The sequence below is a fragment of the Sciurus vulgaris genome, assembly GCF_902686455.1.
Source record: "Sciurus vulgaris genome assembly, chromosome: 5".
In the NCBI taxonomy this organism is placed as follows: domain Eukaryota; kingdom Metazoa; phylum Chordata; class Mammalia; order Rodentia; family Sciuridae; genus Sciurus; species Sciurus vulgaris.
The window spans coordinates 50,375,857-50,387,193 of record NC_136465.1 but is presented as its reverse complement, the minus strand read 5'-3'; the positions used below and the strand labels follow the sequence as shown (position 1 = coordinate 50,387,193).

The 11,337-nt window shown below is 38.6% G+C and overlaps 1 protein-coding gene across 1 annotated transcript; it reads right to left on the bottom strand.

Moving 5' to 3' along the window:
- Window positions 1-613: 613 nt before the first annotated feature.
- Window positions 614-4,745, bottom strand: LOC306661404 (cullin-4B-like). The gene is given in 4 exon segments (XM_079140377.1): window positions 614-3,010; window positions 3,013-3,350; window positions 3,352-4,410; window positions 4,412-4,745. Coding segments are annotated over 4 exon segments (2,331 nt in total). The 5' UTR covers window positions 4,480-4,745; the 3' UTR covers window positions 614-2,144.
- Between the last annotated feature and the right edge of the window lie 6,592 nt (window positions 4,746-11,337).

Below are 11,337 nucleotides of genomic sequence, written 5' to 3'. Positions count from 1 at the left end.
CATAATCTAAAGTTCCTCCATTCATTTTTTTTTTAAATAAAAGTTTTATTGGAGAAAAATAGAACCACCACGTACACAGGGAAAAGAGCACAAAGATTCAACTGATACAGAACAACTGAAAGTCACAATTATTCAATGTAGTCTGCAATTACTTTTTTAGTTTCTTAACTCCCCTTAATTTTCAATAGTCTTGCTCATTTTTCAGCTGAAACAGCATGAAGTTTTTGAAGAATTAAGAACTTCAAGGAAGGGACCCACTTTCAAAGATACTGAAGGTGACATCAAGAGTCTCCTTCTAATAGGACCAACTCTATCTAAAAATTGCTCAAAGGTAACTAGTGAGTCTGGTGTAATGGCCTGCACATCTCAGAGACCATCATGGATGAGTGAGAACACTGATGTAGACGGTCCAGTATGGAGAGAGGGCAAACTAAATAGTCACATTTCCTTGTCAGATGAGCTCCTGTGGAAACAAGGGAGGAGCTGAGAAAATATAGGCAATGGCTGCTCAAAAAGAATTAGGAATTCTAAAACGCTATATGCAGTTAGACAACAGTGTGCTAGTTGACGCAATTAGAAAAGAGGCAATTTTTAAAAATATATATATAGCTGGCCACAGGTCTTTGAGAACTCAATAAAATAATCAATAGTAGAAGAGTCCCATGTCTCCTCAACTGAAGGTTAGGAACTAGGCTTTTTTTCCTAATGGCTCCAAACAGGCAAGGAAATATGCTGTCATAAAAAGCATTAAAGTAGTTCTAATTTTTAAAAAATTAAACCAAAACTTTCTGCATCTTCCATGATCAATTCCCTTCAAGGAAAAACAAATGAGAAGGCAAAACAAAATCCCACTGATTAGAAGCCTTCTACTCACATTATCAATTGAAGAACAATACTTATTTTCTATATGTGAACAGTCTTGGGACATTCCCTGGAAAAGGTATCCAGTGGCTATGAGAACTCACAACTTCAAGCAATTCTGAAAGGAATACAGAACTTGAAATTCCCAAATAGAGGTTGTGTGGGAAAAATGAGGGAAGACCTTTATATCTAGGGTTTTAAGAAATTAGAAAAAAGGGTTAAAAGGCTCATTCATCAAAGAGAAGAATTGGGATGCTTAAAAAAAAAAAAGAAAAAAAAATCACACACTTTGGTAGAGAAAATTGGAATGCTAAATCCTAGGAAGCCTGTAATGATCTACAATTGGTCCAAGTTAAAGACAGAACTGTCCCAAAAAATATTTAAAGTCTAAATCAAGTTGAAAACTAGTTGATGAATTTTCACTCCTGTAATAATTTACAAAACATGATGATTTTGGTCTCTTTTGCAATTTTCATATTGTATGCATTTTAATATGAAGAGTTGGATTTTTCTTTCCTCTGATGTTCCTCTAATACAACTGATCAGCAATCTTTTAATTTTAGCTACTTTATAAGTACCTGTTAATCAGCACAGTAAACTCTGGGGGCTAAGTCATATATACACATCCCATACTCATAATTGGAAAATCTTAGGATGTGAATATACAAGATACTATGTAAGCAACTGTTACCCTACTTGAAAACTTGTTTCCAAATAAGCTTTTTTTTTTTTTTTTAAAAAACATCCCCTTCAGTGTAACAGAACATTACCTAGTAAAATATCAATAGCTATGACAACTTATTTTTCTTTTCAAGGGAAATCACAAAACAGGTGAACAACCAAGTCCAGGGTGGTTTTTCTATTTGATAAATACATCCAGAACTCTGTACAGTAAATAAAGTTTGCATGCAGTTTAAGTATCTTTAAATGACAATTTAAGCAAATAAACCTTTTGCTTCATAATGGTGTATAAGAATCCCCCCTTTTTAATAGCCATAAGGACCTCTTCCCCAGTTCCAAAGAGGAATCACAAAGACCAGGTACTTTCTTAAGAATTTTCTGCACATCATACTAAATAACATGCAAAGAGTTCAACAACATTCTTCTTAAAGTTAAGTATTACTCTTTAAAATGGGCATGTTAACCACTGAGAAAAAGTCCACTCAACTATTTTCATTACAATGCTTCATTTGGTCATCGGTAGTATAAAAGAAGTCAAATGATATAGGATCAACAAGTTAGTTTATCCACTGTCTACTGCATATGACACCAAGGCCAACATTCTATGCAATATAGTTGTACTGGTTTGGGTTTTCTTTATCTCTTTCCATGTAGTCCCGGTCAATTAAGGATTCTATTCTCTTCTTAAGATCAGCAGGCTTTACTGGAAATTTTAACTGGTTGTACACTTCTGAAACAAGGAGATTGTGACTAAGTGTCTTTCTCATCTTCATAATTCGAACAATTGCAGCATCAATTTGATACTGTCTATCTTGAAATACTCTTTCTGTAGTGCTTGCTTGCTCCTCGACCGTTTCTTTCATCTGGATTTGATTGATCTTTATCCTGAAAAGTTTGTGTTTGAAATCATCATTACAAATGAACTTGTCACCATCTTCGATATCTTTGCCCTTTGGGTTTTTGGCCAGAACTCTAGCTTTTCCGCAGGCTAATGACTGCAGTGTTCTCCTTAACTCTCCATCCTCTATTCCAGGAGCCTGTTTGATCTCTTCTAAGCTGAACTCCTCTCCCTCATTAAACATTAGCAGCACCAGTGTTTGAAAAAGAGAGACCTGGAGTTCTTTTTTACCCTCTTTAAATTCTGCTTTTAGCACACAGTGTACTAGGGTTGACTGCCACTGAAGTTTCCTGCCACTATGTTTACCTAGGTAAAATGTCTTGAAAATTTCCTGAAGTTTTACCATCTCTGGTGGCAAATGGACTTCCATAGGCACGTACGTTGGCCAATAACCCATTGTCAGGATATTCACAGTTAATTCAATATTCCCAGGTACATTCTGATTCTGCATATACTGTTTGAACTGAATCATGATGTCTTTAGAAAGTTCCATATCTTTAAACATTCCTTCAAGTTTGCTGGTGAAAGCAGCTCCGCATTCATGTTTAAGTTTGGACAGCATTGATTTTCAGCATCTACAGATGCACTCTTCCCAACTAAGAGGCGCTTGGCTAAATCTTTCTTATAGAAGACCTCGAAAACATCCTTACCATAGATGAATCTAAATATGATCATAATTTTATCCAACATTTTCTCAAGTTCTTCATCTGTTGCTTCTTTGTTGCCTGCACGAAGCTTTGAATCTACATACTTAGCTATAAGTTCAGAAGGTTTATTTGGTCTTTTGTCAATGAATGTTTCAAAAGCTTCTTTCATGGCATTGATAAATTTTTCATTCTTCAGAAAGCAGATATCAATTATATGGTCAACCTTATCTTTAAAATCTAGCAATTCTTGAACCATGGTTTTCTTTTTCAGGATTAATAACAATAGTGCTCCCAAATGCCTTGATATATTCAATCCATTGTTGCAAGAGCACCTGAACTCCACCTCGAACTCTGCTGAAGAGTTGATACAGGAGAGATAAATCTTGAATTCGGTTTTCATCAAGAAGATTATTTAAACATTTTTGAAGAATTGCTGTTAAGTGTTCACCTAGAAGCTGTTTTTCTACAGTAGCAATTAATGACTTCTGGGTAGTCTGATCTAAGTAAGTAATAAGTCTGTCTGCTTCTTCTTCTAGACGTTTGTTAACATGATGAAGATATTCAGGAACCTCTCTTTCTTGCATCAACTTTTGGCCTTCAGCTGCATAGAGCCGATTAGTTTCTTCCAAAAATCGTTGTTCAAAAGAATCTTGATAAATTTGCAAATCAGAGAGCATACTTAAAAGGCTTCGGAGTAAACTTCTATCAATCGCTTCACCATTTCTTTCTCTCTCGATCAAGAGAAGAATGCCATCAATTGTCTTATTTTGGACTTTCTGATCACTTATAATATGAGCCCTAAATAACTCCAGTCCCATGTCCCAAATGGAGGGTAGCATTGAATTCTGAAGAACATAAGTTCTATCCAGAAACAAAAAAATGCTCCTGATCATGATCATTTGTCTACAATGATTTTGCCAGCATCGGTCAATCTTCTTTAGAAAAAGAACACTATCCAAAGAATCCTCTCTGAATTGATGAATCTGTGCTTTGATATGATCTTCACAAATCTGTCTCAGCTGTTTGTACAAGTTTGCAGAAATCTTGTAAGAACAGAGATTTTCTACAGCCTGGTAGAGTTCTTCTAAATTGTACTTAGTTGAAGTACTATTCTGAATAGCTTCCACTGCTTCTTTCAGTTTCTGCCATGTTTCATCTGTGTAGTTTTCTGGTAATTTAGGTTTATCTTTAAAGTTCTTGATCACTAACTTCTTAGCAGAGCCAGGTTTGCTGTTAGCAAAGCTAGAGACGGTGGTAGAAGATTTGGCTAGGTCATTTGCATGATGCACCAAAGCCACAGAAGAGATTAATATACTCTTTAAGTTGCTGCTGCTGAGATGTTGCAGCAGTTGGTGAAGATGAGGAGGAGGAGAAGGAGGATTCCTCAGCCATCTTCGCATCAAACCCTACAAACTCCAGGGTGTCTTCAAAACGCAGCTTCTTCTGTATCGGTACGTGGCTGGAAGCAGCCACTGAAACCCCCAAGCAGAAAGACGAGGTTGAAGGGGATGCCGAATCCCTGGGTTGTAAAGGAGGAGTGGAAGAGGAGGAAGACGTGGAATCAGTCTTCTCTCTCGTTACTACTGTTACTGCTGCTATTGCTGCTGCTGCTGTTTAACTTTCTCTTCTTGGCAGAGGTGGGCGGAGTGGTGCTGGTATTACCATCAGTGGCAGATCTGACCTCCTGAGCAGCAGCAGCAGCTGAGGGATTGGGGGAAGAAAAACCAGGAGAAAAAAAAATGAAGAATAAAGTAACTCCTTTATTGAGATGAGCCAAACCACAGGGCCCAAAAGGAAACCAAGCTTGGATACAGTTCAGGCCATCATCTAGAAGGTAGGACGAAGTAGCAGGCAATGCACAGTTAGTTGTTTGGAGTATCAGTTTCTAGAGTATCAATCCATTCTGTGGCTGATCTTCACAGGATGTAGAAAGAAGCTCCTTCTCCTGGCCAAATCCAGGTAAACACTGAACAAACCTTGCCTGAAGACCCATTACGATCCTGTTGCTGAGCATACATAGACAACCCTTGCCCTCAAACAGTTCTCAATAGGCTGAGTAGGCGAGGCAGACATTTACAGGACAGAGTAATAAAGGCTCCCTCCATTCATTTTTGTTAAAAAAATTCTATACATGGAAGAAAAATATCTTGTATGCTACCCTGGGTACAAATTCCAGTTGACTCAGATCAGTCAGGCAAGAAGAACTTTGAGAAACATCAAACACAGTGTATGTTAGAGTTACGATGCAGTCTTGCAAACTGAATAATATTTTGACAAGAGACCCAGGAACTCGCTCATGCTCCAGGATGTGTGTCAAATGGCCTCCAATGATCTTATCCATGAATGCTTGTGAAATCCACATGTGGAACTGATGTGCAGAAATTCTGGAATAACCAGAATTGATCAGAAGAAATACATGATTTGGGGCTATACACATAAAACCTGTTTTAAAGAGTCTGTCTCCATCTTCCTTACAGTTAGGGCCCTAGTCCCAGTTCCAGTTTCTACAAGAAGTTCAGGAGCCAACCCAGAGGCAGGCAGGCTGGACATGACCCTGGCTGCATGGAGCAGGCCATGTTTTTGCTGCACTGGCCCTTTTCTAGAGAAGCCTTATCTTTCACTGTTTTGAAAGCCTCCTGGTGAAATCACACAACAGTGGATGTTCTGTTTGCATCATCGCCATAATCTGGGCTGCTGGACAAAATCAAAAAACAAGAGGTGCAAGACCTTCTTGAGTGGAGCCCTCCCCACCTCCTGGCAACAGGGTCTCAGGCCAGGGCCAGAGCAGAGCACAAGAGGAATCCTGTCCCACTGAGGATGTAGAGCTCACTTGGCCAGAATACTTAACTTGCTGTGTTCAGGGTTGTTGGCCTGTCCTGCAGCAGACATCACTGGGGCATCTGACACCAAGGCTATTGGACGTGTTGGAGGGGAAGAATTTTTGCTGCAATCCTCTGATTTACAAGAGGTGGAAGTTGGAGTCACAGGACTGGAATTATTATTATGATTTTTTTTTATTGTAAACAAATGGGATACATGTTGTTTCTCTGTTTGTACATGGCTTAAAGGCATACCATTTTTGTAATCATAAATTTACATAGGGTAATGTTGTTTGATTCATTCTGTTATTTTTCCCTTCCCCCCATCCTTCCCACCCCTCTTTTCCTTCTATACAGTCCTTCCTTCCTCCATTCTTGCCACCCTCCCTAACCCTAACACTAACTCCTCCCCCCCCTCATTATGTGTCATCATCCACTTATCAGCGAGATCATTCGTCCTTTGATTTTTTTGAGATTGGCTTATCTCACTTAGCATGATATTCTCCAATTTCATCCATTTGCCTGCAAATGCCATAATTTTATCATTCTTTATGGCGGAGTAATATTCCATTGTATATATATGCCACAGTCTCTTTGTCTATTCATCAATTGAAGGACATCTAGGTTGGTTCCACAATCTGGCTATGGTGAATTGAGCAGCAATGAACATTGATGTGGCTGTATCTCTGTAGTATGCTGATTTTAAGTCCTTTGGGTATAGGCCAAGGAGCGGGATAGCTGGGTCAAATGGTGGTTCCATTTCAAGTTTTCTAAGGAATCTCCACACTGCTTTCCAGAGTGGCTGCACTAATTTGCAGCCCCACCAGCAATGTATGAGTGTACCTTTCTCTCCACATCCTCGCCAACACCTGTTGTTGCTTGTATTCTTGATAATCGCAATTCTAATTGGTGAAATTATTGATATTAGGAGAACAAGTCAATTAGGAATTCACAAAATCTGTTGGATTACATCCAAAGGATCACCTTATAACCTCATTAACACAGTAAGGCAATCTCACATAAAATAAAAAGGAAAACACTTGGCTTTTGATCTTAGACCATATTTATTGCAACAGAAGTATAAACATACGAGCTAAAAGAGGGGACAATCCTTAATATTAGAAGTGTAATTTTTCTAATTCCATCAATGGCATTTATGTGCATTTTTTTTGTGGTTTAGATATGATTTCTTCCCTACAATCTTGTGTTTTTTCTTTGGCTTAAAAATTTTCTCCCTTTCACTGGTATGAACTTGATCATGATATACCTATGTGTATGTTTTGGTTTTTTTTATTTATCCTGCATGAGGTTCTCTGAAATTCCATGATCTATAGTTTGGTGCCTATCATTAATGTAAAAATGTTAGTGCTTATTACTTGAAATATTTTTAGAACTTTCTCTTGTTTCCTCTAAGTTTCCCATTGCAAACATTTATTTTGCTTTGCTTGATTGTCCCAAGCACTTGGATATGCTGTTCACTTTTGCCATTCTTATTTTCTTTTCATTTCAATTTCACCATTTTCTATTGACATTGTCAAGCTCCTTATTTCTCCCCTTCTCTGTCTGTGGGCAGCCCACTGGTGACTCCATTGAAGGCATTCTTCTTTTATGTTCCAGTCTATTTCATTTCTGGCACCTGATCTTGATCCTTTATTAAAGATTGCATCCCTCACTTACATTGCCCATCTGATCTTGCCTTCTGTCTACTCAGTCCATTAATGTCCTCATCAGCATCATTTTTAAATTACTATGTGAAAGTTTCCAGATCAGTGTCCTGTGGGAGTCTGGTTCTGATACCTGTTTTCCTTTAAATATTAAATATGGGATAAAAACTGAGCATTTATTCATCTTTAAATAATTATGAGGGTGTGGTTTATGTATATAATCTATTTCCATCTTTTAACACATACAGACTGGGGATGTAGGTAGAACTGACCAGAGAGAGCACTGCTTAAACAGTCCTCCACTCAGCTGTGGGTCAGGCACAGAACCATCCACTGGGTAGGTCCCTGATTTGCTATGGGGACTTCCCCAGCTCAATCCCAATCTTATTGACTGTCTTCTGGTGGCCAAGTCACACTAGTAGTTAAGGTTCAGTTCTCCTGCATTGTCCCAGCTCACCACTGCAGCAGGGTAGGACCTAAGGCTTCCAAGGAAGGGTGTAGACTTTGCCCTCTCCTGGAGGGTTGGTCAGCTGTGGTGGCAACTCTACAGGGAAGCACAAGGAACAAGAGACCCACCTGAGACTCAGTCTTAGCCCTCAGCCCATTGCTGAGAGAAATCTCCAATCTGGGGTTTCCTCTCTTGCCCATGCTTTTGTTCTAAAACAAATTCATATGTCTCTTCCAAATTAGAGCCGTAGTCAGTCAAGTCTGTAAAATGAAGGCTGTGTGGTGGGGGAAGAAAAAATGATAAGACATGCAAAAAGGAATTTCACTATGATAGTTTTTGGACCTCTATTTCAGGAAGTGCTACATCAAAAAAGAACGATACGTACAAAACGGAAGTGAAATATATTTGAAATTCAGTATCTATTTACTTAGAAATGCAAAGTATTTTAGTGCAATTAGATCATAGAAAAGACACTTATTTTGTATAGAAAACACAGGATATCATATCCTACTAGTCTAACTAAATGTTTAAGCTTAGCTGTCTCACATTCATGACCACAAAACCTGTCTTATAAAAGAAACTTATGGAAGTCTTTCATTAAGAACTGAAAGAAAGATAGTTATCATCATGAAAGTCTGTGAAAGCATAAATCCAATATTAAAGCAGATACACAAAGCAGAAAAAATCAAACCTTATCAACACAGTAATCCTTATCTAGTGGTCCTCTGTCATGTGGCTCCATCTCCTGTGGTTTGTAGCTGGGAAAAACATTCTGGTGGGGAGCTCGAGTGAGAGCAGAATGGCTCACATAGTGGTGGCTGGGAAGAAAATAAAAAATAAGACAAAGGGAATGGGGCTGGGTCCTACCACACCCTTCAAGGTCACATCCCCAATGACCTCACATCCTCACTCAGGAGGCCCAGCTCCTACAGTTCACCACTTTCCAATGGCAACATCAGCTAGGGACCAAGCCTTCAACATGTAAGTTTTAAAATCAAAACTGTAATATACATACCCAATAGAACAGTTTATAATTTCCAATATGAATACTTCAAGTGTTTTCAAATGGAATGACTGATTCTCAAAAATTTGTGCCTAAACTCTAAGCAGCTAAGTACTGTTGTCAGGTTGAATGAAGAGTTTTTTTTTTTTTTTTTTTTTTAAGTTCAAATTGGTATTACTTTATATTTGAAACCAAAATCCGTCTTGTTGCTGCTTTTCTAGTTACTTTTTTAAAATAAAGGTGAATAATACTCTATTTTCCATACTTAGTAAAGAAAAATACAGTAAAGGACAATACAGTAAAAAAGCAAAACTTCTGATATTTTCCTGACTTTTTTGCAATATTGATCATCATTTTTCTATGACAGGGCTCTCTGATGCTAACATCAGATCTAGAACAGTTTCATCCAACATAGACAATCAAAATAATCACCTCTCAGTGTCTCTAGAACTCTTAAACTAGTGCCCCTAGCAATGTCCTGTGAATGATGTTGGCAAACAGTCATGGTCCATGCCTCTCTTATCATTAGTAAGATAAAAATAAGTAATATATTTTTTAAGATCAACAGGTACAAGAATATCAAAGACTGGAGATTTTTTTTTTTTTCCTGACAGGATGCTCATAATTTCTTTTTTGTATCTTAAACATTTAGTTATATTAGTAGCATAAGATGTTCTGTGTTTGCATACAAAATAAGTGTCTTTTCTATGATCAAATTACACGAAAACACCTTGCATTTCTAAGTATGTTCATTTAGATATTGACTTTCAAATATACTACACTTCCATGTATGATTCTTTTGATGTAGGACGTCCTAAAAGAGAGGTGCAAGAACTATTTGTCATAGTGAAATTCCCTTTTCACACCTCTTGCAAGACTTTTATGTGCAACTTTATTATTTGCTTCTTATATTCAAAGCAGAGTTGATCATATTTGTTATTGCCAGCTTCAATTTACTTTGATTCTACATATTTTAAAATCTTATAAAGCATTAACAATCTTTAAAGATAATTTTTCCAAATTTATTTGTGAAGATCAAATGTTCCACTTATTCATTTCTTCCAAATTGTACTGACAACCTTAAATTAGGTTTGGCCTGAGGATGTCTTCACACTTGAGTCCTTGCTGACAAACTACAAGACAATTTAGTAGTTTGACTAACTCACAGCCTAGTTTTCTTGAAAGGAATAGCTAAGACTCAGGCAGTTACAGCAGCTGAGCTTGTACATTACAGAGTTGGAATGAACTAAGCTGTCTTTGTAACCAATGCAGTGTTTTCGTGGGTCACTTCAGTTCATAAATACTGCCACACTAGTTTCTTGGACTTGTGATTATTAGGACTGCCAGGTAATCCAATCATAACAATTACTGTTTTTTGATTTTTGTTTTTCCCTTGCTCCAACAAATTTTATTAAATTTAACTTATATGAACTCATATGAACTTATATGCTTTTTCCTTTGAATATTAACTATGGGATTAAAACTTATTCATCTTAAAATAATTATGAGGGTGTGATTTATGTTTATAATTTATTTCCATCTTTGAGATATATAGACTGGGGGTGTAGGCAGAGCTGACCAGAGTTGGCACTATTTAAACAACTTTACACTCAGCTGTGTTACAGGCACAGAAAACCATCCTCTGGGTAGGTCCCTGGTTTGCTATGGGAAATTTACCCAGCTTGATTCCCATGGCACACCCTCTGGTGGCCATGACACTCCAGTAGTTAGTATCCAGCTCTCCCATGATTTCCCAGTTCACCATTACAGTAGGGCAGGGACATTCCTGCTGGCCAAGGAAGGGCACAGACTTTGCACTCTCCTGGAGGGTTGGAGAGCTATGGTGGCCGCTGTTGATCTAAGAGGTCAGCATACAGGAGGCTGGCCACAGCGGTATTTTCTGCCCAGTGGCAGATCTGCTTACCCAGGTAAAGAGCTGGCCTCCTCCTCCTCAGACCTCAGAGTTGCCCTCCTCAGGTTGATGTCCGAGGATCCTGGAGGGCAGAAACCAGAGCATGCCTCCTGAGGATGCTGCAGACCTGACCCAGGCCTACCAGCCTGAACCCTACCTCAGCCTGGCAGTGACCTTTGTGGTTCCCAAAGTCTAGAGCCCTCTCTCCTCCACAGGCACAGATGAGCACTTGCTGCTGAGAGCCACAGGTAGGAAAAGATCGAACCAGCACTAGAGATGACCTGTGCATGGCAGGCAGTGGCATCAGGATTAAAAGGGGCACCCCTGGGTAGCACCTGAATTCTGGCCCTGTACCCCACCATACTCCTCCCCACACCCTAATGCATCTAGTGTAACAGCCATGG